The following is a 27,854-nucleotide window of genomic DNA, read 5'->3' as shown; positions in this document are numbered from 1 at the left end:
CAAAGGCCTCTCCTTCGACTCCCACAACCAGATGGTCACATGCCTCTCATTAGTGCTCTGGTCCTTACTGCAGGGCAAACTGGAGATCTTGCCTTAGTTTACCCTGATTACTGAGGGTCTGATTCTAGTTCAAGCTTAGAGCTACTTTGTCAGTCTCTCTCTCTCTCTCTCTCTCTCTCTCTCTCTCTCTCTCTCTCTCACACACACACACACACACACACTCACACACACCCCAGAATCTCCAGTTCCAGCTTGGAAATGACCTGGGTTTCAAATCCATTTTTCTACTTACTTGCTGTTACCAATTTCCCTGGTCCTGTAAGAGGGGTAATATAACTATTTCCCAGAATTATCAGGAGGAATAGATGGAAGTAATAATGGCAAAGTGTTTGGCTTGGTTCTTGTGTGTGCATGCATGTGCATATGATGTTTTACTGTGGTTCTTATGTTTTGTGCCATTGTCCCATAGAGGCTAAGGAGGCAGACAGTCCCCTTATAATCTTTTCTTTCCAGTCCCAACACCATTAGCTGAGTTCCAATGCAAGTTCTATGTCTAGCTTTCTTTTGTTAGGCTGGACTGTGTAAGACAAGCACTCTAAAGTGTTACAATTTTATTTACAATCAAATCGCTGCTCCCCATTTCAGCCTCTCAGCTTTGTTCCAGGAAGGAACTGGATGAAGTAAGTCTTTGGCAAAGGCATCTAGGGGCAGTGCGCACTGAAGAGAGGGATCCTCACTTCTTCTGGGCTTGTGCTCTGGCCCGGTGAATCTTGTCAGCTGTGGCCCCATCAGGGGCTCCAGTGCAATGGGACAACACAAGGCTCAATTCTGCCTCATTCCGGTGCTCGATGGCCACATCTGCAGCCTGAGCCACATCTCTGTGGTTGGAGCAGGAGGGAAGATGTTGTCAGGGTTGCCTGAGGACACAAGCCTACCTCTTCTCAGCCTACTGGCTCAGCCACCTTGCACCCTCAGGGCCCTCATTTGACGTACCCAACAAGAAGCAAAGCCTTGACCTTCTGCTCAGGACCCACACGGGATGCATATTTCTTGGCCTCATATTTGTTGTGCTGTTTCATGCAGATCTCCACAAAGGGCTTTGCAGGAGAAAGAAAGGGTGGAGAGAAGAAAAAGTGTAGCCTTCTTGGCCTCTTAACAGCCAGGCCCAATGGATACACTGTCCTCATATACTTTATACACCAGTCAATAGTATAGTCCCCTCCTGACCCATACAACACTATTGTGATCTCAATATTTTTAAGGCAGATACAATCACAGATCTTATTGAAGCCTTAAGACCAATTATTTTTACCCTTCTCCTCTACCATCTACCACTACCCCTTGACAACAGGTATTTGCTGCACCTGCCCTCAAAGGTCCTGTGTTTTGTCTCACGGATGCCATCATCATACCTGCCCTCCATATCTGTGAACTACATGCCCTAGAAAACTCCCTTTGATATCCCTCCCCTTCCTCACAGATGTGCTTTCTCTGCCCAGCCTGCTTCAGATCCTGCAGACTTTCCTTCAGGCACATGGTGCTCACAGCCCTGCTTTGGGAAAGCAGTGCATTCTCCTATTCCCCAGTGTTTGCAGGCACACTTGGGCTACCCTCTTGGGCACCTCACAGAGTCGATGGTGTCTGTCCAAAAATGCATGGATGAAAGTAGCTCTGGTTCAGTGAGTAACAGAACAAGTGCATGAATGGGTCATTCTGCCTGTCTATCTGTCCAGGACTAGCTTCCCTGGCAAGGGGCTGGAGAAAGGATCACTGCCTCACCAGGTAACCAATGGGTGATTTTTTGCTCTTGGAAAACTTCTCCAGCTCCTCCCAGTCTTCCAAATCTGCCAGGGCAGTGAGCTTCAGCCACCAGAGCCTGTAGGAAAGCTGGGCTTGGAGGTGCTGCAGCAGAGGCAGGTGTCCTGGAACTACATGCAGCCTGGCCACTCGCCTACCTCTTGTCAGGGATGCGGAAGTCACGGGCCAACTGCTCTGCACGCTTGTTGTGGCCACCAACAATAAGGGTGGTGACTGTGTCGTGTAGAGACAGGTCTAGGAACTGGCCTCCCAGCTCATCTTCTAGGCGCCGCTGTAGCCGAAGGAGGCGCATTTGATCCTCTGTGGCCTTGGGACATGGATGAGGCAAGCTGGGGATGAGTGGAACAGAGGGAAAGGCCAGAAGGAGGGGAAAGGAAGTTCTTAGAAAACAGCAGGCCAAACCTTGGCTGCAAACTCATTCTTGGCCTTGTAAAAGGCATCAGCTGCTGTCTGCAGAGCTGCTACTCGCCCTTCGATGCGCTACAAAGACAAAGAGTACTTAAGTGGGTAGTTCATGGGATCCTGGCCCTCCTCCCCCCGATAACAGTTTCTTCCTGGGTCCCTGTGCTCAGGGTTTCCATAGTCAGCCCTCCCAGCTAGGGGCACTGCTCTGGTATCCTGCAGGGCTTGCTAGCTCCTCTGAGACCAGCCCCCACCCTGGCCTCACATCTTCTCAGACTCACCCTCTACAAGAAGCACCAGATGAGGTTTGCACCAAAGGCAGAGGCCTTGCTTCCTAGATAAGGAAGCAGACCAAGAGCCCATAGGCCCGCCCACCCCCATAGACCTCAGACCTCTTCTGCAGCATAGCTGGCTCGGAGGTGGAAGCTGCCCAGTTCCTGGTGATTGTCATCTTGATTGTAGAGGTCCTTCAGTGTCTCTAGCTCCTGATGCTTACAGAACTGGGGCCACAGGCAGGCAACTGATCAACAAAGCCAACTCAAGGGCTCAGGAGGCTCCATCCCTGCCCCTGCCCATCCCACACACCTGTCGGTACAAACTCAGGGCCATGGGCTGGTTCCGGAGAGTCATGAAAAAGTCTCCTCGGTTCAGCTCATTCTTTAGGTGCAGTAACACTGTGAACACTGTCAGACAGTAAGATAGGTAGCAATAAGATGGTAAGCAGGGACTCAGCCTGGGCCCTGCTTAGCCTAGGGGTTCCAGCCTGACTCTCACCCAAGACATGCTCACCCAGGTCGGTGTCCCCACTCTCAATGGCCTTGTTCAGTGCCAGTTTGCTCCTTTTCATCTTGAGGAGAAGGGGTACCTGCTCCCCTGAGCGTGGTTCATACTCCAGCAGCTGTGGGATGAGGAAAAAAGCAGAGATAAAAAGTTGGTTTGGGGCCTTGAATGCCTGTGTGAGAGTGTCTGGGGGAGGGCCAGGCACCCATACCTTGATGGCCAGCTCTGTGCGGCCACAGCCATAGGCTCGTGCAGCAATATCCGAATATGAGACACCAGGAGTGTCCCCCAGTTTCTGATTAATGGCTCGTGCAACATCCTCGTCTGACACATCCTTCTGTTGTACCTGCAAAGTGTGTGAGGGGTCGACACCTGGATGTCCTTCCTCACCCCCACACCCTAGGTCCTCAATTAGAACCACCCTCTTAACTTTCACCTTACTAGGGTCTGAAATCACCCAAATGCCCCTGCGTCTCAGGCCACATCCTTGCCTTATAGCAGGCCCAGTGAGCCAGGATCCTACTGACGCCCTGTACTTCTGGAAGTCGCAAGTACTCGCATATCTGGATGGCCAGGGGGTAAAGTCTCCGTAACACAAGCCTGGAAGACAGACAAGGTGTGTGTGTGAGGCAGAGGGGGGTAAAGGGTACAAAGGACCAAGTGGGACAGAAAGAGGAACCTGAGTGACCCCAGCCTATGCCTTAGGCCTCCCAAATCCTAAAAAGATATGTTGGGAGTAGTGAGCATAAGACACCACTAAAGGGTGTGATGCCCATTCACATCTAGCCCTCCTATAGCCCCTGGGCTTACTGTACCTGTCCAGTAGCACCTGGATGGTAAGCTGCTTATATCTGTATTTTTCTGGTTAAGGATCCAGCTGGGGATAGATGTTTGCCAAAGACTTGCAGACTGCATCTCCGGTCCCTCCCCTTGCCACATCTGGGTGTAAAGGCCCTCCCACCATGCATGGGGATACTGGCTATAGGTGAGGGGGATCCCAATGTGGTAGTCCCGAATGGCATTCAGCACACGCAGGTCCTGACACATGCGTACAAAGCTGTCAGGTGGAAATCTGTCCAGGAAACACTTTCCAAAGGAGGCCGCCTGAGAAAAACCAGAAGGCAGTGAGGAGAAATCCCATTCCCCAGCCTACCCATTCCCAGCATACCTTCCCCAGGAACCCCCCAGGCCAACCCTGAGCAGACTCTTCTGCATGTCTGGCCCATGCTCATGTCCTGCAGCCTCAATGCACTGCTGCACAGCCTGGGTCAGCTGCCCCAGCTCCTGGATCTCTCGCAGGTACTCATCTGCCTTCTGGCTCTCTTTCTGCAGAGAGAGGCCCGGGGATCGAGTATTATGAGAGGATGCTCCACTTCTGGCTCTGACCTACTCTGCACTGTGGTTCCAATGGGATGGTTTGGAGGGACTGCGCAGCCTGCTGCCCTAATCCCTTTGGCCCACTCTATCTATCTGCAATGCCCACAGAGCCCACAGATATCATCTCATATCAGCCCACAACTGCCTGTTGGAAACTGGACACTTCCCAATAGTAGTACCAACTTGTCCCTGGCAAGAAATAGTGAGAGTGCTCTGCCTTTCTCATCACCATGTGGAGGATACCATACCCTTTAGTCCACCTGTGCCAGCCCTCCTCAGCCCAGGCCAGTGTCCTCCCTGAACCTCACTCTTGATAGGAGGCACCGGGCTGTGCCTGAGTATGCCCAGGCAGTGGCCCAGGGTAGGCCAGTTATGAGAAATGGAAGGAATGCATCTTGGGGCCTAAAAAGAAGTCCAGGGACTTACCTCATATTCCTTCTGGGCTTCCAACAGCAGGGCTCCAGGGGCCATTGAGGCAATTTTGAAGATCTCCTCACTGGCCACTAGGGAGGGAGTTGGTGAGCCAGGGTAGCAGGTAGGAAAAACCCCAGTCCTGCCTCAATACCTAGACTCTGCTTTGAGCCAGCAGCCTGCCCTGGATTACATGGCGTTCTCATGGGGGCCTTACCTGGAACCTCATGCAGGAACTCATGAGTGCTGCGGGAGAAGATGCGGACCCCATCTAGTTCAGGAACCAGGTAGGAGTCCTCATCTAGCACAAACCTAAGCTTAGTCAAGGTTCCTAAGACCATCCAAAGATGGGGAAGGATAGGTGATCTTCCTCCCCCCACTCCACCCAGACAGCCTTCCAAGGATACTGGATGCTCTCGGGTGCATTGCCCACCACCATTAACCGCCTCTCCCAGGCCACCACAACAGCCCTCTCCTTGCTTCGCGGACGGCTACACCTGTGGACAACACCACACACATATACAAGTCTGGGGCACTAACAGGATAGCAGGCCCCCAGTGGTCTTCCACACACCGCCTGCATCAGCCTGGTACATATTTGTATCCTTTATCCCATTCCTTTGGTCACATGTTGACCTGCTTCTGTCTTAAGCACACACTGCCAGCTCTTGAGGGTGGCTGCAATCTACAGAGAGCAATGGTTTCCTTTAAGTGTATACTGGCAGAAAGGGAAGATCCAGGTGCCACTTTCTTTGTTTTTTGGGGTTTTTTTTTGTTTTTTCTTCCAGTACCAGGAATCGAAATCACGACCTTGTGCTTGCCAGGCAGGCACTGTGTCACTGAGCTAAATCCCCAGCCCCCAGGTGCCACTTCCTTAGTCAACAGAACAGATGAATCAAGAAATCCCAGGAAACAAGGCCATGTCCCACCTCCTCCCCCATCCTTACCAGACCATTTGCTTTGGGGGTGCCCGGATATTGCAGTTGAACTCACACAGCTTGTCCTGAAAGGGTGGAAGATGTCATGGCCCTGTCCCAGCAGTTACCAGTCTGGCTGAAAAACCTCCTCCCCATCCCTAACAGATCTTCCCCGACAAGACATGTGTTATGGTTTGTGTCTGGGTGTCCCCCCAAAGCCTTATGCGGCCATGGGGCAGGCTTTTAGAGTTTGATTGATTATGGGTGTGAGAGCTGCACCCACCCTGGGGTGGATAGTTTGCATATGTAAGGGAGACCAAGAGGCTGCTTGGGGCCATTCCTCCCCCATTCCTCTCTTTTAGGTTTTGTTGCTTTGCTGTGCTCTGCCGCCATGAGCTGTAGCTCTCTGCCATGTGCCAGTCTACCTTGTAATCTGCCAAGTATGGACTGAAACCTCCACAAACTGTAAGCAAAATAAACCTTTCTTTCCTTAATTTTGGGCGTCAGGTATTTTGTCCCAGCAACGAGAGAAAAGTAACCAAGACAACATGATTCTCCACTGTCCTAGGATCACACCGTAAGTGATGCTGTCCCCATCCAGATGTAGCCTGTGTCTGTGAAGAGTGCCAGGTGTCGGTAGGTAAAGGAGACAGCCATCTGCAGGAAGCTGGTAACGCCTGGGGGTAGGCCAGGGGGTGTCTGCAGAAAGGTGAGGACGACAACAGATGGGCTGAATTCTGAGCCTCCCCACTGCCTCCCTTACTCCTCACTTCATTCACACTCTGGACCTCACCACTGCAGAGCAGGTTGCATGATCCAGGAGATAAAGATCGGGTCCCACAGCCAAGAGAATGTGTGCCACTCGTTCCTGGAACAGTGTGGTCCAACACGAAGGTGCACTCTGCAGGCCTGTGTCGAGGGAAGGGGACATACTCAGGATGACCAGAGCCACAGCTTGTGCCTCTGCTGGTCCTACAGTCTGGAGGCAAACCTGTAGTGCTGAATGGCTGTGTCCAGGGTTTCATGGCTTACTTACCTGGCACCTCGGGCATCCGGCGGAGTTTGAGGTCACCCACATTGGCACTAAGGGTAAAACGATGGGCCCCTGTGAGGATGGCCACCCCAGAACCAAGCTCAGTGTGAAAGATCCTGGCATCTAGAACCCGGTTCTGCAGCACTTCCTGAGGAAAAACACCATGGGTAGAGGGAGCAATAGGATTATAAATTCTACCCTCCTTCCCCAGATCCTGTAGTCCCTACATTGCCCATGCTAAAGTGTCTCCGGAAGTCACCATGAAGCCCGTAAACCAGCACTGCACCATCTTCCTGCACGCAGAGCAGTTCTTCCTCAGCTGACCAGCCCATGGACACCACAGGTCCACTCTTCCACTGTAGAGGAGAGGAGAGGTTCCTGAGGCTATCCTAAGGCCCACAGCCCATAGCCTAGGCACAGTCCAGGGTACTCACCAGCAGGCTGGCTAGGGACACACCAGAAGCAGAATAGATCTCAAGCACTGGTCGCACACTGGTAGCTTTCTCCTTTCGCCAGGGGTTCCTCAGCAGTGCTGGAGTTTGAGAAAAGACTTTTAACCTAGACCCTCAGGCCCCATGTGAGGCGGGCCTTGTGGATTAGCTCCTCAGGCACATCTCATGGGAGGCAGAGCTCAGAAGAATCGGAATTAAAAGCATCCCAGTAGGGTGAGTTGGCAAAGAACAACCTGAGAGCAAGGGTCTCAGGAATCAAGGGCCTTAACTTCATCCCATAGTCCTACAGCATGCAGCAGTGGAGGGGCAACATACCAATGGGACCCCCATAGGGTGCAGCAGCCACCAGGCAGTCCCTGAGTTCCTCCTTCAGGTCCCAGTCCATGCTGTACAGTTCATATTTCCTGCCCACAGAGATAAGCAGAGATTAGCTTCCTCACAGTGTCCAGATAGAATAAGCCTCCAGAGAATTCCTATAGCCTTTATTTGTAAGAGTCCTCTCCACACCCTAGATGCAGGAAGGGAGATGATGACCAGAAACTGACCACATGCATACCTAGGGACAGTAGGCAGGGGAAGAGAATGTTGGCAAGAAAAGATGAGGCGAGTGTCCAAGATTAGCAGGAGCTCCTTGGTGAGCGTCCAAGATTAGCAGGAAAGGCAGTCTGTGACCAATATACAAGGTAAAAACAGACAGGCCTAAGATAGGCCTAGGGGAGGGGTGGCTGGCTCAGGCAGGTAACAGCAGGAGGAAATGAGACCCTCCAAGAGAGTCTCTCAGGATAGGGAGACTTTCTTCTACTCTTCATTCTCAACAATGAATCAGATAGGAGCTTTATCCCTGGGGATCCAGCTACATTTGGTGATGAACTGTTCTAGACAGACTGAGTTAGCAGTTCTTGAAAGAAATCCAAGCAGAGTTCTTCAGGAAGACGAGGCAGGGGCACGAGTCTTTATGCCAATCTGTGAATGCTTGGCTTATGGGAGGTAACAAAATCATAAGCAGGCATGAGATGACTGCAATCTGAGCTGTGTGTGGATCACTGAGTGTGTGCTGCATGAGAAGTCAGGGTAGGTGGCTTGAAGCAGGCCATTATTTGATGCTTGGAGGTGGGGAAAGGGGGACAGCAAAAGGGACAGAGAAGAATGGTGTTCTATTCCAGGACACCAAGAAAAGAGAGTATTTAAGGAGGACATTTTGGCTAGTATCATGTCAGCAGTCTTCCCACTGATGATCAAGAAGATGCCCACCATTCTGTACCACCTGATATCCTTCTTGGGGTTCTACCCAAAATAATTTAAGAAAAAAATAAAGAGAGGTTTATATTTTGGAGAAGGAATAAGAGTTACTAAACTGAGCATCAATAATCTGAAAAATCTAAAAACTGAAATGATTTGAAATCTAAAACTTTTTGAGTATTGCGTTGGACTTTGGAACATTTTATATTTTGGATTTCCAGACTAGAGGTGCTCAAATGATGAAGTCTATCTATAATCTAATAAACTCTGAAATCTGAAATATTTCAGATACAGGATATCTAACCTATATTTGCAAATAATGAACTGTCTACTGAAAAAAAATCTAAAGCAATGAATAAGAAGAACTCAGAATGATGATCAACAAAAATCAACCATTTTCCATGCCAAGAAACTTTTTAAACCATACCAACAGTCATTTAGAAATACTTTACTTTGAAAAAAGTACTAATCATGATAGCAAATAAAACTGTAAGATGCCCAAGAATAAACTTAACAAAAATTTTACTAATCACATCAAAGCTTCTTTTAGAATACAGAAGATGGATGAATATTCCAAAATGTCCTATAAATGGACACAATTTTTTTTACAAAGCTCTCAAATAGTTTGTGAAGGTATATACCAATTGTTTCTAAAGTTCATGGGAGGGGGTTATCTGAAAGATAAAATGCTGGAACATAAGAACATTTTGAAAATATGAGAACAGTATATATTAGACATCAAACATTTATACAAACTAAAGTTCATTTCAACTATTGTTTTGGCACAGGAGTGAGCAAATAGATCAATGGAAGAGAACAAAATCCAGAAAAAGACCTGGGAATTGAGCATGTAACAAAGATGACATTTCAAATTGGTACAAATTGATGCTCATAAGACAATAGGCACCGCGGGAAGAACAATAAACATTATTTCACTCTTTTTTTTTTTTGGTACTGAAAATTGAACTCAGGACCTCGTGCTTGCCAGGTAGGCGATGCAATTATTTCATTGTTTTGGTTTTTTTTTTTTTCTTTTCTTTTTTGAGACAGGGTCTCCCTATGCAGTTCAGGCTGGCCTTGAGCTCACTTTGTAGCCCAGGCTGGTCTCAAACTAGCAACAATCCTCCTGCCTCAGCCTCCCAAGTGCTGAGATTACAGGTGTGTGCCACCACACCTGGCTGGCAATTATTTCATTCTTAAGCTCTATAATAAAGTAACTTGCAGATAGAACTCAAGATCAAAATGTTTAAAAAGAGTTATAACAGAAAAAAATATTAGGGGCCAGGGATACAGCTCAGTAGTGCAGTGCCTGATGGCCAAGTGTGAGGTCCTGAGTTCAATTCCCAGTATCACACACACACACAAAAATCTTGGGAGGTTGAACCCAAAGTCTTCACACTGAGCTACATCCCCAGCCCTTTTTAAGATTTTTTTCTTTTGTTTTGAGACAGGGTGTTGCTAAGCTGCTAAATTGCCAAATTGCCCACCATGGGATTACAGATATGAGCAACATGCCTAGCAAAATCTTGGATATTTTTACAATATCAAAGTGGAAATAATTTCTAAGCATTATATAAAACCTAGAAGTCACTAAAAAAAACCCAACAAATGGATCTAAATAAAAATTAAAGGACTTCTGTATACTTCTTAAAGAAACTCATAACATAATGTTCATCAAAACATAACTAGTTAAATTATTTTATGTCCATTCTAGAGAATACTGTGTAGTCATTAACGAGGTGTCTTTGTGGGTACTGACACAAAATGACTTCTAAAATATCTTGTGAAGTAAGACAGGTAAGCTGCAGCTCAAAATGAACCACGGGTCCATTTAAGTAATAAAAAATTGGGCACATGAGGGGCTGGGGGTTTAGCTCAGCAGCACAGCGCCTGCCTGGCAAGCAGGAGGTCGTGAGTTCAATCCCCAGTACTGGAAAAAAAAAAAACTACCCCCCCCAAAAAAAACACTACATTTAAAAAGAAAAAAAAAAATGGACACATGTTTTTGACAAGCATATTAAATATAATCACATTTATATGTAAATATACAGAAAAAATTCAGAAGGTTCTACACTAGGCTAGAGACTGGTTATCTTTGGAGAGGTGGCAGGTAGGGAGACTGGAAGAAAACCATTTATCTTTGTAGTACATACTCTGGTATTATGTAAATTTTTCAAATTTTGAATTCTTATTTTAAGTTTTTATGTTTCTTTGACATTTTTTAACTTTTGTGTAAGAATTCTAGTGAGAAAATAGTTATTCACACAGACATACCATCCCTGTTCTTAATTGACTGCTCTTAGCTCCAAATTTGCACTTCAATACCTGTTCTGTGATAACTGACAATATTCCTTCCAGACTTTCTCTTATATGGTGAATATGATGGTCAGCTTCCTCAGTAGAGGCAGCTGGAGGGACATAGCCCTAGAACTGGTGCTCCTGCTGCTGCCACTGGTGGAAGTCAGCCTACAGAGAGGTGTGAGGACACCTGGCAGTGTTCCCCAGGTTCTGGAAAACCCTGCTCATATCACATTCTCAGGGTGCTAAGGCAGACACCACATTCCAGCCCATACCAGGCCACTACTTCCTCTGCACATCAAGTTTCCTGGTCACTAGCTGGCCAGTGGACTTCCACCAGCTCTGCCTGCATGCTTGTATATCCTGCCATTGGCCTGCCTGTGTCCCAGGCCTCCTGCCTGAACCTATATCCAAAATCTCACTGCCCACTCATACTCGGGCTACCAGTTGTAGCTGGCCTATATTCCCTGCCTCTTACACCCACAGGGCTGCTTCTTAATGCCTTATGCTATAGACCAGGTTTGGCATGCGCAAACCAGCAGGATTAGCATTCTCTGCCATCCAGTGGGGTGCAACTTAATTTTCTCCAAAAGAGGCTTCTTATTATAAGTTTGCCATTCCTTGGGCACTCTCCTTCATATAAGATTGTCTTGTATCTTACACTCTTCCACCACAGTTTAACAATTCTTTACATTAACTTTCCTAGTTTAAGTCTTGTGACTGGACCCAGACTGGCTATGGGATTTGGGAACTGGTTTGGTGTTAAGATTCTTTGCCAAAAGGCAAATGGATACTGGTAACCCACTATATGGCACAGCATCACAATTAATCAAGCAGCGATTAAGTAAGTGACTTCTATGTTCATCTGTACAGCAGTAATGATGACTATAAGGACTATGGTGTGTGATGGATTATTTTGAGTGCATTCAAACATTTATAGAGAGAAAATGACAAGCTCAGGTCCATTAACTTTCAGTTCAAGTCTTGGTCTGAGAAGCAGAAACCTTCTATAATGGCCCTAAAATAACCTCTTATTTCTTGTAGTTACACAGAAGCTACTGCTGAAAATCAAACACAAAAACTGTCTAGATTATTGAATTACAACAGCAGAATTCACTAACATGCAATTCTGACTGTGAAAGTCAAAGTACTGATTAGGAAAAAAAATGGACCCTAAAATCTGAATGGGGTATCTGGTTACATTCAGATGAAATGACAACCTTAAACTCCTAAGTCATTCCAAGTTTCCCTTACCAGTGAAAGTAGCTTGGCTTTCTTATCTCTGAGACTAGCTGTCCTCTCAGCTTGAAAACCCTATAACCTCAGTAGATGTTTTAGAAGCCTCTCTATCCAAGACTGACCCAGCTAACACCGAGTGTCCCTGTAGGACCCTAATATGACACCACTCCCAGGGGGACCAATCTGCAAGTTGATTATGTTGGGCCCCTCCTGTTATGGAGCAGTAGTCTTACTTGGAAGACATACACCCTGGATGTGGATTTGCCTTTCCTGCCTATAATGCATTTGCCAGCACCCACCATCTGTGGATTCACAGAATGCTTTACCCTTCATTGTGGCATTCTGCAAAGCACTGCATCTAATCAAAGACCTCACTCCACAGCAAAGAAAATACAGCAGTGGGCTCAGGAGCATGAACCAACTGGTCTTACCACTTATGCCATCATACAGGTGGCTGGCCTATAGTTACTGACAACTCAATTACAACCCCAATTGGAAGCCAATATCCTTAAAAGGATGGGATTCTGTCTTCTAGGTACATTATATGGTGTTGTCTCCTCCATAGTCAGAACAAATGAGATATAAAATCAAGGGGTAGAAGTGGGAATGACTCTCTCACTATTACACCTAGTAATCATCTTATAAAAATGTTGCTTCCAGTCCCAGGAACTTTTGAGATCTGTTGGGTTAAAAAGCTGAGTCTCCAAAGGGAGAATGCTTCCACCAGGAGACACAATGGATTTACTGAGTTGGAAGGTAATAATGTCACTTTGCCCTATTGGGCTCCTTGCACCGAGCTAATAGGCATAAAAGATAAAGTTAAGCCAAGTGTAGTAGTGATGCCTGTAATCCTAGCATTTGAGAGGCTGAGGTGGGAACATCGAAAGTTAAAGGCCAGACTGAGCTACATAGCAAAACCTTGTCTCAAAAAAGACAAATGAAGTTAATCTACTGGCTAAAGAGATTATACCACTTAGAATGGAAAAATTGAGTTCTTGCTACATAATGGAGGAAAGAAGGGTATTTCTGAAGTCCAGTGGCTCCTCTGAGGCACCTCTTAAGTATTTCTATGCTCAACAATGAAAGTCAACAGAAAAACTTCAGTAGAAAAAAAAGGCATAATGGCTAAAGAATGAAGGCTTGGGTCATGGCACTGGCAAAGAAGCCAGAGCAGTGGAGGTTCTGACAGAGGACAAGGGAAGTACAAGGTGATCAGCTGAAGAAGGAAGCTGTAAATGTCAACTATGACTTTGTGACCAATTTCAGAAATAAAAACTGGAGCCCCTTTCCATATCTTCTCTATGCTTTTCCACGCATGTATTCGTACATATGTACACAAACAATACATTATCTTCTTTCTCCTTCTCATTCTTATTTTATAAACAAATTACTGGAAGTTAAGGAGTTAATGTTACAATTTAGTTTTTAAGTAACAAAATATTCAGTGGGACAGTGACTCAATTTGAGAAATAATACAGTGATGGATATGAAGACTGTTAAGACTACATGTCATTTGGGGAAAGAGCAGTTCTTTTCTCTTCTCTTCTTGAGACAAGGTCTCGCTATGTAGTTCAAGCACTATGTAGTCTAGGCTGGCCTCGAACTTCTGGTGATCTTCCTACCTCAGCCTCCCAAGAGCTAGGATTATAGACCTGTACCACAATGCCCAGCTTTGTTTTGTTTTTTTTTTGAGACAAGACCTCACTATGTTGCCCAAGCTGGCCTTGAATTTGAGGCAATCCTCCTACCTCAGCCTCTTAACTACTGGGATTACAGGCATATGCCACCACTTCTGGTTTAAAAGCAATTCTTTTCTTATAAAGATAGCAGCATCTTGTTAAGCAGAACTGCAACGTTGATTTATTATGGTAAAGAAGTTCAAAAATGTGTACCAGAGTGGATGTGAAAGCTAAATAGTCAAATAGAGGACTACGCCAGGTAGCAATTTATTACTTCTCTGCTCCAAATTCACCCTTCAATATACACTGTGCAGTGAGCTGGATGTTAAATTCTCTCAGTAGAGGGCACTATAGGGATACCACAAGAGAAAATAGCTCTCCTGTTGCTTCCAGCAGCTTCTTGGTCTGTGGCCCGTTGTGGGTTTGAGGACACCTAGTGGTGCTCTATCTCAGCCACAAGCCCAGAATGCATAATCCCCTGAGGCCCTGTCTTGGTTACTTTTCTCTAGTGGCTGTGACAAAATACCTGATGCCCAAAATTAAGGAAGGAAAGGTTTATTTAGCTCACAGTTTGTGGAGGTTTCAGTCCGTACTCGACTGGCTGCAAGGCAGGGTGGTACATGGCAGAGGCAACAGTTCATGGTGGCAGGAAAACAGCAAAAGCAGCAAAAGCAAAAGGGAGAAGCAGCAGCAAGCAGCCTCCTTCCCCTACTTTTTGCTTTTGCTATGTTTGCTGTCTTATGCCTCCTTGAAGTGTTGCCCCTGTGCCATGCCACCCTACCTTGGAGCCAGCTGATTATAGACTGAAACTGCCACAAACTGTAAGCAAAATAAACCTTTCCTTCCCTAATTCTAGGTATTGGGTATTTTGTCTCAGCAACAAGAGAAAAGCAACCAAAACAGGCCCTCACAGTCTTGGCCTGGACTGGGGCACCCCTTCCAGCAGCTCTCTCCACCCAGATACTGTATGCTTCAGGTCCCCTGCTTACACCACTTCTCAGATTTGTGGCAAGATGTGTATGTGGCCTCTAGCTATGGCTCACTGGTGCCCTGTCCATGCCCAGGAGGGTTGCTTTCTGCTGTGACTGTGGATCAGCTCTGGCTAGTGCTCCGGGGAGTCAAGCTGAGATGACTGCAGAAATATGTCCACTGCAGTGAAAGATGTCACTGAGAATAGGGAGGTCAGACCAGAGGAAGTGGTCTGGAGAAGAGAGGAAAGGGAATACCTTTGACTGGAAGTGAGGGAAGAAAGATGGCTGAGAAGGAGGGACCTATGGGACAGGTGAGTTTATTCTTTCTTTGAGGTTTGAGTGTACTTGAAATCTGATGGGCAGCAATTTGGGGCAGGGATAATGGAATGCAATGTGGAATGGTCTTTATATTTTCCTGCAGGAAGGAAACACCTATATACATGCTTGTTAAAATACAGGTCAAGTTTCCAATCCTTTCCCTGGATATGATAGAGTAAATATGGTCTAGAGCCTACATGTAACCCACATCCCAGGTGATCTTGATGAAGGAAGGGGGCCTTGGACAAAAGCTGGAGAAACACCATGACTGAGGGGGATAGGGGTCTCTAAGAGGGTGACTGAAAATATAGGGAGACAGGAACATGGTGTACAGGGATACCATATCCTCCATAGGTCAGGAATGGCAGGGTCTTTCAGGGGAAGCCTAGGCCTTTCCATGCAATGACTTTTAGTTTTTTGGGAAACATGAGTTGAAGTCAGCTGTTCACAGGATAGGGCAAGAAGACTTCAGTTTTCAGTATTTCCAGAGAATTTTAATTGTTCACAATTATTTCATCATTTAATCTTTTATAAGTAGAGCCCTTATGGTGAGTGTATGATGCCTCCAAAAACAAGACTGTACAAGACCAGCTAAAGTTATGGTCAGGGACCTGTCATAGACCCAGTCCGCCTGTTATATGATCCACACGACAGTGCTCTATAGCTTGGATAGAAATACAGAGATGGGGAGAGGCAGATGCACTGGTGAATCTGCACCAGTCAGGTGCAACTAAAGGACAAAGAAACAAGGCTGTTGGGAGAAAGGTAAGAAAGCAAGCATGCAATTGAAGTGTCTAACTATGGCTGTTCTCTTAGCTGGTAAGAGAGGAAAACATCATTACAGAAAGGGGTTCTGCATGTGGACACAAGGAGGACAGAGGCCACCAGGAATGAGGACCCAGTGAGCTAAAGGGCAGGTGTACAAAGAGGTTTCAGGTACCAGTTTGGACAGGAGATGGTGGTCTGAGAGGAAGCTTCCTGAATTTAACCCTTCAGAGGTACCGCAGGGGCCCAGGGAGAGAGTGAGTGAAGTGGCAAAATCATTTGAGCATAGACCATGAAACTGTGAAACCAGGTGGCCACTTAAGTCACCATGGAAGGCAGCAAGAACTGGGATGCCTATGGGCTAACATCTCCAATCAATAAATGAGAGATATGGCCCAAGAGGTTGGCAGTGACACCAATCAGGTGGAAAGGAGGAAGAGCTAAGCATAAAGAGCCCTGCAGTGGGGCACAGGAGTCAAGGTGTGGGAGAGAATAACAATGAACGATCACTTCTGAAACCTTGCGGGTAAAATAGGCTTCTCAGGGACAACAGGTGACTCAAGCTATTCCTTGAGGTTGGTATGGGGTATGGAAGGGCAGAATAAAGGGCAGCATCTCAAAAAATTCCTAAGGGTAAGGACAGGTTATACCCTCAGTGGGTAAAGCTAGCTACATCTTTCTACTCCACAGCAGTAAATGGAGTCTGAATCCTAATGCCAGGAAACAATAAACTTCACAGTTCTGAATTCCAGCTCCTGTAAGAGACAATGAAGAAATCCCTGTGGCGATGCAGCTGAAACTGCTGGAGAAGCACAGTTCCAGAGTGTGAGGAGCTCTTGTGTGAAACACGTCATTGGGCATTAGGGCCCTAGAAGGATAAAGACCTTAGGTTTAGCCTTGCAACAATCCAGCAGTTGCCAAGTCCCCAGGCTCTAAAGAGAGTCCATCTTCGCTCCTGCAAAACCATCCCTCTGCCTTATCTCGAAAATAAAAGCTACTGAAGAATTCTTGGACATAGTTGGTAGGTCTATGATGCAATAGCTGCCGTGGAGAAGAGCATGGCAGCTTGTTATAGCTTGTGTCTAGATGTCCTCCACAAAGCCTCATGAGGTCATAAGTGGGGGGTTTTTCATAGGTGGCTGAATCTAGACTGTGGGATGCACTGGGCATGGTGGTACATGTCTATAACCCCAGCATTTGGATTTCTGCAAAGTCAAGGGTAGCCTGGGCTGTATAGTGAGTTCTAAGCCAATGGAACTACATGGTAAGACCATGTCTCAAAAAAAAAAAAAGAATAGCGTGTGTGATGCTGAGATTAAGGGTGTATGATTATTACATCAGTTCATTGAGTGATTTGGCACTGTCCTAATCCTGGTAGCCTAAATACAGTATAAAAGGGGCAGAAAGAAGCTGCTACGGTCCCTTGATTGCTTTGCTACCTTCTTTCTTTTTGAGACAGGGTCTCCTAGTTTAGGCTGGCCCTGAACTCAGTATGTAGCCTTCAAACTTCCAGTGATCCTCCTACCTCAGCTTCTCAAGTGCTAGGATTACAGGCATGCGTCACCACACCCGGCTGCTTTGCTACCTTCTGCCTGCCATGAACTTGTCTCCTCTAAGATTCCTATCTGCCATGCCACCTTGCCTTGGAGTCAGCCAATTATGGACTGAAACCTCCACAAACTGTGAGCTAAATAAACCTTTCCCTCTTTAACTTTGGGTGTCAGGTGTTTTGTCTCAGCAACCAGACACAGCTCTTCAAAAATTGAAACAGAACTACTACACAACTCAACACTTCAACTTCTGCATATACACTTAAAAGAACTGAAAGCAGAAGCAGAGTTATAAAGACCCATTTCATTTATATGCTGGGTTCAGTGGCTCCTGTCTGTAATCCCAGCACTGAGGAGGCTGAAGCAGGAAGACTGCTGCAAGTTCAGGGCCAGCCGGGGCTACACAGTAAATTCAAGGCCAGCTTGAACTACAAGCGAGACTCTGTCTCAAAAAAAAAAAAAAAAAAGTAAGTAAAGACATATTTGTGAGTTTGGCTTTTGTTGGTGCTAGGGAATGAACTCAAGGCCTTACCTACCTAGGAAGCGCTCTTCCACTGAGCTACATCTCCATTCCTGTTAAAGAGATGTCTGGACATTCATGTTTATGGCATTATTCTCTTTTTTGTTTTTTTTTTCCCGGTACCAGGAATCAAACTCACGACCTTGCGCTTGCCAGGCAGGAGCTGTGCCGCTGAGCTAAATCCCCAGCCCCCCATGGCATTATTCTCAACAGCCACAGGAACAGCAACTCAAGTGTGTGTGGAGAGATGAATGGATAAGCAAACTGCAGTATACAAAAATAATTCAATAGTACACAGCCTTTACAAGAGAATTGAGATGGGGATGTAGCTCAGTGGTAGATACTCATCTAGTAAGACCCTGAGTTTGATTCCCAGGACAAAAAGAAATGAGGAAAGAAATGAAATCATGATACATGCTACAGCATGAATGAACCTTGACGCTTTGTTAAGTCGAAAAAGCTAATCACAAAAAGACAAATGCTATACAATTCTACTTATATTAAGTACCTAGAGTAGTGAAATGCATAGAGATGCAAAACAAAATGCTAGTTTCGACTGGCTAGGGGAAACCATATTTAATGGGTACACAATTTCTGTTTTACAAGATTAAAAAATTTTAAAAACTTGCTGCACTACAACGTGTATGAACTTAACTCTGCTGAACTGTATATTCAAAAATGATTAAGAATGTAAATTTTATATTACTTAACCATTACTTTTAAAAATGTTCATGCTTATACATGCAAAAAAGAGAAACAAAACACACAACTATAGTACTATAACAGTCTCTCTCCCTTCTAAGAATAATTTGAGGGTTACATAATTATATCTTTGGTCTCCTTTCCTTTACCATAAGGATATTTCTAAAGTGCCTGAAATACAATGTTCAAAACGAGGATCACCCTCTTGTCTGCCAAACTCTTCCTTTCTCACGATTTTTTAAACCAAAAACCCAAGTCATCCTTGATTCCTCACTCTTCCTCCTCAGGTGCAATCATTATAATCTCCTTCTGTTTCACCTGCTAATCTCTTTGGCCCCTTCCAACACCATCACTTCCCCAGTGCTCATCACCTATAACTTCTACTTGGTTTATTCTACCAGGCTCCTAACCAGTCTCCCTTGCTTCTGCCTTCCCACTTGTTCCCCCTATTTGCACCAGAAGGAACCATGCTAAAAATCCAACCACATCAATCCTTTCCTTAGTACTGATGTACTAACGATCCTTCATTAGTACTGTTTCTCAAATAAAGGTGGTCTATAAGTCTCTACAAAGTACATACAACTCTTAAGGGCATCTATCTCATCTCATGTCCTGCCCCCACCCATATATGCTCTTCTGTATCCCACTCCTTGCATCTAAATATACTCATCCCCCCTTGATGGTTATTATCACTTCTTTCAGGAAGTCTTCCCTATCTCGACACCCCCTACAATCTGTTATATGCTCTCCTAGGTTATACATTCCTACCCCTCATAGCAATTACCTTTCATAGTAAAAATATGAGTGGTTATCAAATGTTTCACTTGCTGGCTGTAAGCCTTATAAGGACAGACTCTATGTCTATTTTATTGGTCAATGCATGTTTAGTCTGGCAAAGAGTTGGGCCAAATTAACTAATGGGATTAGGTCAAGTTGCATTTTTATGACAAAAATGGCTAGACTTTTGGAGTTCCATAAGAACAGTTGTCATTTCTTCTTGCTTTCTCAAATTCAGTGAGTTGTCCAGAACACTACCTCCAATGCAAAAAAAAAAAAAAAAATTCCTGTCCTGCAGATAGAACTTGAAATGCGATGCCTCCTTTCTGTTTATCATTCATCTATTCACTAGAACAGGGGCTGGGGATTTAGCTCAGTGGCACAGTGCCTGCCTGGCAAGCGTGAGGTCATGAGTTCAATTCCCGGTACCGGAAAAACAAACAAACAAAAGACACTAGAACACAGACTATGTCCTAGCTACATACAGATATGAACAATATCAAACATCTTCCCTTAAAGCATTTTCATTCTGATGGAGAAGCTAGAATGTGTTCTCATATTTCCCTGTTGGTGGTTTATTTGTTTGTTTGTTGAGATAGGGTCTTGCCTTGTAGTCCAGGCTGGCCTTGAACTCACTGTGTAGCCCAGGCTGGCTTTGAACTCACAGCAATCTTCTACCTTGGCCTCCACTGTGCGGGGATTACAAGAGTTATTTTTTTTTAATCCAATGTTAACAATAGCACAGGATCCAACACAATTTGAAACGATTCAAATCCTGGTTCCACTACTATGTACTAGCTGTGTCACATGGCCTCTCTGTGCCTTATCTTTTCTTCAGTAAGAATAAACATGAAGCACACTTTCTGGAATATGAGGCATAAGCAAATTAATGTACATAAAGCACTCAGCATAGTGTCTACAAGATAAGAAAGCCTCAATATCTGTTAGCACCTCAGAACATAAATATCCTCCACAGCAAGGCTTAGACCCCAAATCCTTTTTGGCATTATAGAACAGATCAAGGTAGGCTTGCCATTCAGCCCCCCAGTTTGTGGCATGCATTCAACACTTACATTCCTCTAAAACTATGGACATATCCACAATGCTACGACTTGATATGATAAACAGGAGCTCTGTGGTAATGTGGTCTTCAGTACTGTGATTTAATAAGTCTGCGTAAGCAACAGATACTTTCAGAAATAACACGTTAATATTTCAGGAAGTGAATGCTATGTCAAATAGCTGGTATATAAACACTAGATCAGTGATGGCAAACCTTTTCGAGCTTTTAATAATACAAAATAGCCCACTGCAGCATGAGTGCCATAGGTTCACCACCACTGCACTAGATGATATGGCTACCTTTGTCAGGTGATACCCTTCTTCACTGAACAACTAAAATACTGGTATTTCCTACTGATTTTACTTGATTTTCAACTAAATTTTGTAATTTTTCAAATGAATAGGCAAAGTCTTAAGAAAGAAAAATTATAAACAAACAAATGCAACAGATCTTTAAAAACTGCCACAAGGGCACAAGTGCCTGCCTGGCAAGCACAAGGTCCCCAGTTTAATTCCTGGTACAAAAAAAAAAAAAAATTGCCACGAGACATTTGTCTATCTAGGAGGTGTATTACACTGTGAATCAACAGTTACATTTAATTTAACGTTGTGGGGTACACTTGTAATCCGAACTACTTTGTTTTTTTGTTTTTTTGGTTTTTTTTTTTGCAGTACTGGGGATCGAACTCATGACCTTGCACTTGCCAGGCAGGTGCTTATGCCACTGAGCTATATCCCCCAGCCCCACTCCTAACTACTCTGGAGGGCTGAGGCAGGAGAATCCTAAATCTGAGGCCAGTGTGGGCAACTTAGGAAGACCTTGTCTCAAAATAACAGTGAAAGAAAATAAAGGGCTGGAGATGTGGCTCAGGGGCAGTGTGTTTGTCTAGCAAGTGGGAGGTCCTGGTTCAACCCCAGTACCACAAAAGTGTGAATATGCAAATAAAAACAATGTCTTCTATTGAAATAAGACCCAGTGTGATATATTTATGATCGTTAGTTGACAATGATATTCTTTTAGCCGGGGAGATAGTTGGGCATAAGCGCTTGCTTGGCAAGCCTGAGGTCATGAGTTCGATTCCCGGTACAAAAAAAAAAAAACCTCTTAATGGTATTCCTTTAACAATGCATTGGTCAACTGTAACAGAGTAGGCTTGTCGTAAATATGCCCTGGAGATAAATAAATGCAAGAAACATGCTCTCTATCCTTAAGGAGCCTGGTTTAGCAGACGAAATCCATATATTGCCCTACTGTGCCACATATACCAGATCTCTGCACTTTGCCATGTATGGCCTAAAGAATTCTATTTGGGGAAGGACCTGAGAAAGTTCTCGAGAACACCCTCGAACTAGGTCCATAAGATGAGCAAAAAAAAATTCTTCAGTGATAAAAAGATGGAACTGCAGGCTGGAGCAAACATAGAAAGCCATGAAATACCACGGTGTGTTGGGTCCTTGTAATTCTGCGCGGCTGGAACACAAGATTTGGAGGACAAGTAGAGGCTGACTTTACAAGTGTGTACTTTACAAAGAGAAGACACAGAAAAATCCCAGTGAGAGTAATGAAGTGATTGGTTTACACTTTCGAAGATCCATGGCTTCGTACTCTACAACTCCCACCAGAGGGCTGTCCTCTCTCACCAGGGGTACTCATTCAAGCTTCCCCAGCATTCACTGGCAACTTGCCCCCTTTCCCCATCCTCGGTCAGCGCAATCACCCCGTCCGTCGCGCGATCCCGCCCCACCTCCGAGCGCCCCTGTGGTCTGACTTCGGCAGCACTTTCCGGCAGGAGACTGGGCACTCGCTGTCACGGCGGTGGCCTCCCTCAACGTGATCTGAGCATCCATCTGGAGACTGACAGACCTGAGCTTCGGGGTGACCATCGCATTTGCCTCAGTTTCCTTCTCTCGTGCGGGGAAAGGCCCGGCTCTCAGACCACAGGCTGCTGGACGTTAGCAGCAGACGCTTAGGGAGAGCCGGCGCAGGGCGGACCCCAGCACCCCTACAGACAGGAACGAACGCCGCAGGCTCTGCCCGGAGACTGGAGCGGGCGAAGGAGCGCGGTAAGCGCGGCCGTGGGAGGGGAGGCTCACCGGTAAAAGGCAGAGTCTCCGAGTGGGTTCCAGTTTGCTGTGTAGCAACCCATGGCTGGTGCAGGTATCAGCTGGGTAGCTCTGAGGGAATCTCAGTCTAGTGCGGCCTCCAGGCCGGCACTTCCGCTTCCGCCCGTCCGCATCACGTGGCGAGGCCGTCACGGCGGCCATCACCACTGTGGGCAGCTGTCTTTGGCCGTTGCAGTACCCCAACCCGGGCTTCGCCCGCTCGGGTGGGCCTAGTCCCAGGCCCTGCCCCTGTGGAGGCCAACCTTTCCTTTCCCTTCCGGCGTTGGGGGTCTCAAAGGGCGGGACATGGGTGACCGGAAGTGGGCGCTGTGAGCGTTGTCGCTCCGGGGGCCGGGGGCCGAGGCCCGACGCGCCGTCGGGGCCACAGCGACGCACGCATGGAGAGTAATGGGCGTCGGGCTGCGCACAGACGGCTAGCCGGGACGCATGGGCTCTGCGGGGCGGGAGCTTTGCAGAACCGACTGGCCTCTCGGGGCGCAGGAACATGAGGCTTAACCAGGAGCCCGCTGCGGGCGACGCTGGTTGTGCGCGGCCCTGGCCTGCTCGCCGGTGAACGGCGCGGAGCCCCGGGACCCGGTAATTGGCGCGAGCGGGTGCGCGCGCGCGCGCATGCGCGGGGCGGCGGCGGGCACGTGGCGGGGCGCCTGGCTGCGCCGCGCGGGAAACGTCACGGTTCCTTGCAGGCCTGCTAGCCGGCGACACCCGGCCTGAGGTGCGGAGTGTGACCAAGACCGGCACTGCTATGGGCTCCCTCCTGCCGCTGCTACCTACCACCTCTCCGTAGCTCCAAGCATCTCGGGAGGGACTTGCGCAGGTTTCGTTTATCCCAGGGCGGGCCCTCGGGCCGACCTGCCCTGTGTCCCCGCCCTCGAGCGGTTTAGTGGCTTCTCCCTGCAGCCCGTTGGAGTCGGCGGCAATGGTCTTCTGTCTGGAAAACGAGGCGCCGCGCCGCCCGCTGCGAAGCGCCATGGTCCACTTCCAAGCTTCAGAAGTCCAGCAGCTGCTACACAACAAGTTCGTGGTCATCTTGGGGGACTCCAGTGAGTGCCCCTTCTAGGATGACACGTCCCAGTCTCGCACCTACAACCTGTTCCCTCTGTCTGTACCCTTTGTCTCTATCTGAAACTTCTAGGGCCCTTAGTCTGTTCCAGTCTAGTAGACTTTCCCTTCTTTTTGTTCCCCACACCTTCTGCAAGTGTGTTGACTGATGCAACCCGTGCACTCTTTAGCCTATCCGTGGTTAGCTTTTTTCTCCCCTTTACAATCCCCCTAATTTCCCCAAAAGCTGTGGATTGTGTTGTGTGTCTTCTGGGTGACTTGGCCAACTTAATTGTGCCAGGAGACCTTGGTCACTGTATACTAAGTTGGCAGAGAGGGGCGCAGAAGGAACAGAGATAGTGCCAGTGTTTTTTAACCTCACCTGTCTCCTTTTCTAAGTCAACACACCAAGCTGGTGTTAGTCAGCCCAGCCCTCAGAAAGATGGGAGGCTTGGATTGGAAGAAGATAGGATGGGATAAGGTCTGTTTCAGACTTAGGTTCTCTGTCTCCTTGCAGTCCAGAGAGCTGTGTATAAGGACCTGGTGCTTCTGCTCCAGAAAGACTCACTGCTCACAGTTGCCCAATTGAAAGCCAAGGTGAGGGACGCTTGGCAGCTATGCTAATGGTGGATGGGTACTGCCCCTGGCTTGGCAGGGACCACCACCCTGACATGGGTCTGACCAGTGGGGTTGGGGGTGGGCAGGGGGAGCTGAGCTTTGAACAGGACCAGCTTGTGGCTGGGGGCCAGCTGGGTGAGCTGCACAACGGGACACAGTATCGTGAAGTCCGCCAATTCTGCTCCGGTTCTGGCCACCACCTTGTGCGCTTCTACTTCCTCACCCGAGTTTACTCCGAATACCTGGAGGACATCCTGGAGGAGCTGACATATGGGCCTGCCCCGGACCTGGTGATCATCAACTCTTGCCTTTGGGATCTCTCCAGGTTGGCGTGGGAGAGGGGGCAGTTCTGGCTGGAGGTGGAGGTGTGTGGCTCCACCCTGGTGCACCTATCTGCTCTGTGTTACCCAACAGGTATGGCCGCTGCTCAATGGACAGCTACCGAGAGAACCTGGAACGAGTGTTTGTACGCATGGACCAGGTGTTGCCAGACTCCTGTCTGCTGGTGTGGAACATGGCAATGCCCCTGGGGGAACGTGTCACTGGGGGTTTCCTACTGCCAGAGGCAAGTGACAGGTCCACTTGGACACGGGATGGGACAGTTGGCTGGTAGGTAGGGGATCCTCTGAGAAGCTGCATTTTTTCACTCAGCTCCAGCCCCTGGCAGCCACTTTGCGACGGGATGTGGTTGAGGGGAACTTCTATAGTGCTACACTGGCTGGGGACCACTACTTCGATGTTCTGGATCTCCACTTTCATTTCCGGCATGCAGTACACCATCGTCATCGAGATGGTGTCCACTGGGACCAACATGCACACCGTCACCTCTCACACTTGCTTCTGACTCATGTGGCCGATGCCTGGGGCGTGGAGCTGCCCAAGCGGGACCATCCCCCTGGTGAGCCCTACCACAGAGGGGGTGGGAAGTGATGCAGAGGGCCCTCAGAGCATAGAGCTTAGGAACAGAACACAACAGACATACTCATGAAGGGTAGGGGTTCCTTGAAGGTCTTTTGGAGCTTTTGAGTGCTCCTTTCTCAGTTCCTGGGAAGGGTTAGATCACAGGAGTAACAGTTTAGTCTGAGTTCCAGGTCTTTACAGCTCTGTAGTCGCCTTTGTACATGAGTAAGTTTAACATAAATATTGATTACAAAAGGCGAGGTTTCAGAGACCAGGGATATAATTAGCAGCACAGCCCCTCCCTGGCAAACTCGAGGTCCTGAGTTCGATTCCCAGTGTACACACACATAAAGGCAAGGTGTCAGAAGACCACACCTAAAGGATGAACAGAAAATAAATGGGATATTTCTAGCTAGGCACAAGTATGGGGACAGAAATGGAGGAAAGGAGGTCCAGACTGTATGGCAGAGGCAAAGGAGCTCACCAGTGAGGGGATTGAGGAGTGCACAGTCAGCTGGAAGGGTGTTGTGCATGGACATGATGTAATCTTTAGGGTGTGAAAGGTCAGTCTCTTGGGGCTGGGCCCAGTGACAACATTCCCTGGGCTCCTCAGGTTACCCTGAGGGTCCCAGTGTCTCTGGCTTCAGCTTAGTGCACATTAGCTAGTCCCCTCTCTGGTCATTGGTGGAGACTTCTGAGGGTTCCAGTGAGTTCTCTTGGGGCACTGCTCTTCGCACTTCTGCTGTAGAGCCGTTGTTTCCTTGTTATCCTCCCAGTCTCTGCCTCACAAAGGGGGATTATGGCAGAATGTTTCTATATCTGCCTGTCCTCACAGGACAGGGTCCTGCCTCATTTGTCCACGGTTCACTCCTTTCAGCCCTCTGTATACGCTACCAGTGGATAGGATTTGTTGAATTGGAGGCACAAGTCATTTTAGTAGCTAAAATGCACTAGAGTATGTGGTTCCATTTTCTTGTTTTTTTATTGGAAGAATGGATTCCCCACAAAGGACAGGATGTTCTAAAGGTTGTGAAGCTAGTTTGTGGTGGCTCAGGCCTTCAAAATCTAATTTGGAGCTATGGAAATTTAAAAGCATTAGAAGAGTTGATTTGGGTGGAAGCTTGAGTGAGTGAATTTGATTAGGGAGGATCTGTTTGAGCTACTGTGGAAATACAGAATAGATCTGGAGTCAGCAATATCCAGTAGAGTTGGAAGTGGAGGGCATGAGTGTGAACTGTAAAGGAGAAAGCAGAATAACACTCATACTTTGGATTAGCAGGGAAGAGGGGTGATGGTGGAAACAAAAGAAGATGAAGGTAGAGGCACTTTCAGGGAGGACCAAGGCTATTGGTAATGTCACATGACCATTGGGGAAGAAAAGGCTTTACTGAATTTGTCAGTGAGTGGTTATGTATAGCAAAAAAAGCATTGAAGATTGAAGGCGTGGAGTGGAGTTAGAACAGGCAGTGTGCACCTGATAAGGGATAGAGATGGGACAAACTTCCTTATAGAAGCTTGGGAGATGGAGGGAGCTAGTGAAAGGCAAGGTAGGGGTCTTTGCATTTGCCTGGGGGTTGGAGTTGGGGAGAGCAAAGAGCTAAAGATACAGGAAGTAAACAAAGGGAATAGACCTAGGAGGGGAGCATGAGGTCAAAACAAAGGTAGATGTGAGAGGCAAGAAAGAAGGAGCCTACTTTGGGCTTGGCCTGAAGTGAGAGAAAATGAGAAGTGGAGCGAAGGCATGGTGCGCTCTGGCCGAGTGGCTGTGTTCTCCAAGAGGATAGAGTAGAGCTCTGGAAGTATGGATTGTTGGCATTTAGGCCAGCCTGGTGCCCAGGCCTACCTAAAACAATCATCCCATTCCTAGACCCATGGATTGAGGACTGGCCAGAGATGGATCGTCGGTTCCAGGGAAGCTATAGGCAGCCCCCGGACTTCGGGGAGCAACTGGCCTTGCCCCCACCCCCACCCCCTCCTTTACCCCCTCCTATGTCTTTTTCCTACCCTCTTCCACAGCCTTCCCCACCTCCCTTGTTCCCACCCTTGCCCCAGGATGCCCCTTTTTACCCAGGCCAGCCCTTCCCACCCCAGGAATTCTTCAGTTATAATCCAGTGGAAGACTTCTCAGTGCCTCCCAATTTAGGTATGTGCCTCTGCAGTCCCCTCTTGCACCTCTCCTTGCAGCCTTCCCTTGCACCTCCTGAGCCCAGCCTCCCATGCCAAGGTGTGCTGAGAGGAGCTGAGTACCCCTTGTTCCTCCAGGACTAACTTTGGTTACAGGAGTCCCTTAGTTTGGAACAGCTTCTGTAGACACAGTCAGGTCACTGATTGTCACAGGTTCCGAGTGGGGAGGTAGGGGAGGTGGTGTTCCTGCTGTGCAGACAGGGAAACCTAAGCCTAGAGACATTCACCCTGCAGGAGTAGAGCCGTGCTCACCCTGGTCAGAAGCCCACTCCCGATAATGACTGGTTTTTTTGCAGGGTGTGGCCCTGGAGTGAACTTTGTGCCTGGCCCCCTGCCACCTCCAGTCCATGGCTGTGTCTCCCATGGTCAGCACCGGGGCCCAGTGGTCCACCGGGGGATGCCACGCTGTGTTCCCAACAGCCCCTACCATGTGCCAAGGTTGGGGGCACCCTGCAGGCAGCGACTCAGGCACTCAGAGAGACTGATCCACACATACAAACTGGACAGGCGGGGACATACTCATTCAGGAACATGGCCTGGGTAGACTGGGTTTTGGGCTGGGGTTGGATGTGCCATCAGTCCTGCAGGGCCTAGCTGGCACACAGGTGCTGGGCCAGGGTGTCTGCTATGCCTGGCATTTTTCTTGTCCATTGCTGTTACCAATAAAGGCATGGAAGGACA

General features: G+C 47.5%; 2 protein-coding genes across 4 annotated transcripts; one reads left to right on the top strand and one right to left on the bottom strand.

Annotated features, from left to right (window-relative positions):
* Positions 1-596: 596 nt before the first annotated feature.
* Positions 597-22,486, bottom strand: Vps16 (vacuolar protein sorting 16 homolog (S. cerevisiae)). The gene is made up of 24 exons (XM_005380766.2): positions 22,404-22,486; positions 7,505-7,593; positions 7,172-7,269; positions 6,965-7,093; positions 6,741-6,885; positions 6,498-6,613; positions 6,281-6,403; positions 5,735-5,790; positions 5,196-5,285; positions 5,006-5,100; positions 4,804-4,880; positions 4,195-4,326; positions 3,977-4,104; positions 3,816-3,851; positions 3,492-3,600; positions 3,212-3,346; positions 3,010-3,118; positions 2,806-2,903; positions 2,613-2,720; positions 2,221-2,298; positions 1,956-2,125; positions 1,780-1,876; positions 994-1,097; positions 597-878 (listed from the first exon to the last, which is right to left on the bottom strand). Exons 1-24 carry the CDS (start codon positions 22,454-22,456, stop codon positions 734-736), a joined length of 2,520 nt encoding a protein of 839 aa, XP_005380823.1. The 5' UTR covers positions 22,457-22,486; the 3' UTR covers positions 597-733.
* Positions 21,183-27,854, top strand: Pced1a (PC-esterase domain containing 1A). Of its 3 annotated transcripts, none has more exons than XM_013512311.1 (8): positions 21,183-22,373; positions 23,331-23,473; positions 23,989-24,068; positions 24,176-24,414; positions 24,504-24,654; positions 24,741-24,987; positions 26,857-27,132; positions 27,470-27,854. In XM_013512311.1, exons 2-8 carry the CDS (start codon positions 23,350-23,352, stop codon positions 27,715-27,717), a joined length of 1,365 nt encoding a protein of 454 aa, XP_013367765.1. In that variant the 5' UTR covers positions 21,183-22,373; positions 23,331-23,349; the 3' UTR covers positions 27,718-27,854. The 3 variants fall into 3 exon arrangements, with proteins under 3 accessions (XP_013367765.1, XP_005380825.1, XP_013367763.1); XM_005380768.2 differs by lacking the exon at positions 21,183-22,373 and adding an exon at positions 22,569-23,009; XM_013512309.1 differs by lacking the exon at positions 21,183-22,373 and adding an exon at positions 22,569-23,009 and having other exon boundaries at positions 23,117-23,473.

Source organism: Chinchilla lanigera, unplaced genomic scaffold, assembly GCF_000276665.1.
Source record: "Chinchilla lanigera isolate Chin_1 unplaced genomic scaffold, ChiLan1.0 scaffold00014, whole genome shotgun sequence".
Classification (NCBI taxonomy): Eukaryota; Metazoa; Chordata; class Mammalia; order Rodentia; family Chinchillidae; genus Chinchilla; species Chinchilla lanigera.
The sequence above is the reverse complement of the archived record's forward strand: the minus strand, read 5'-3'. Positions and strand labels throughout refer to the sequence as shown.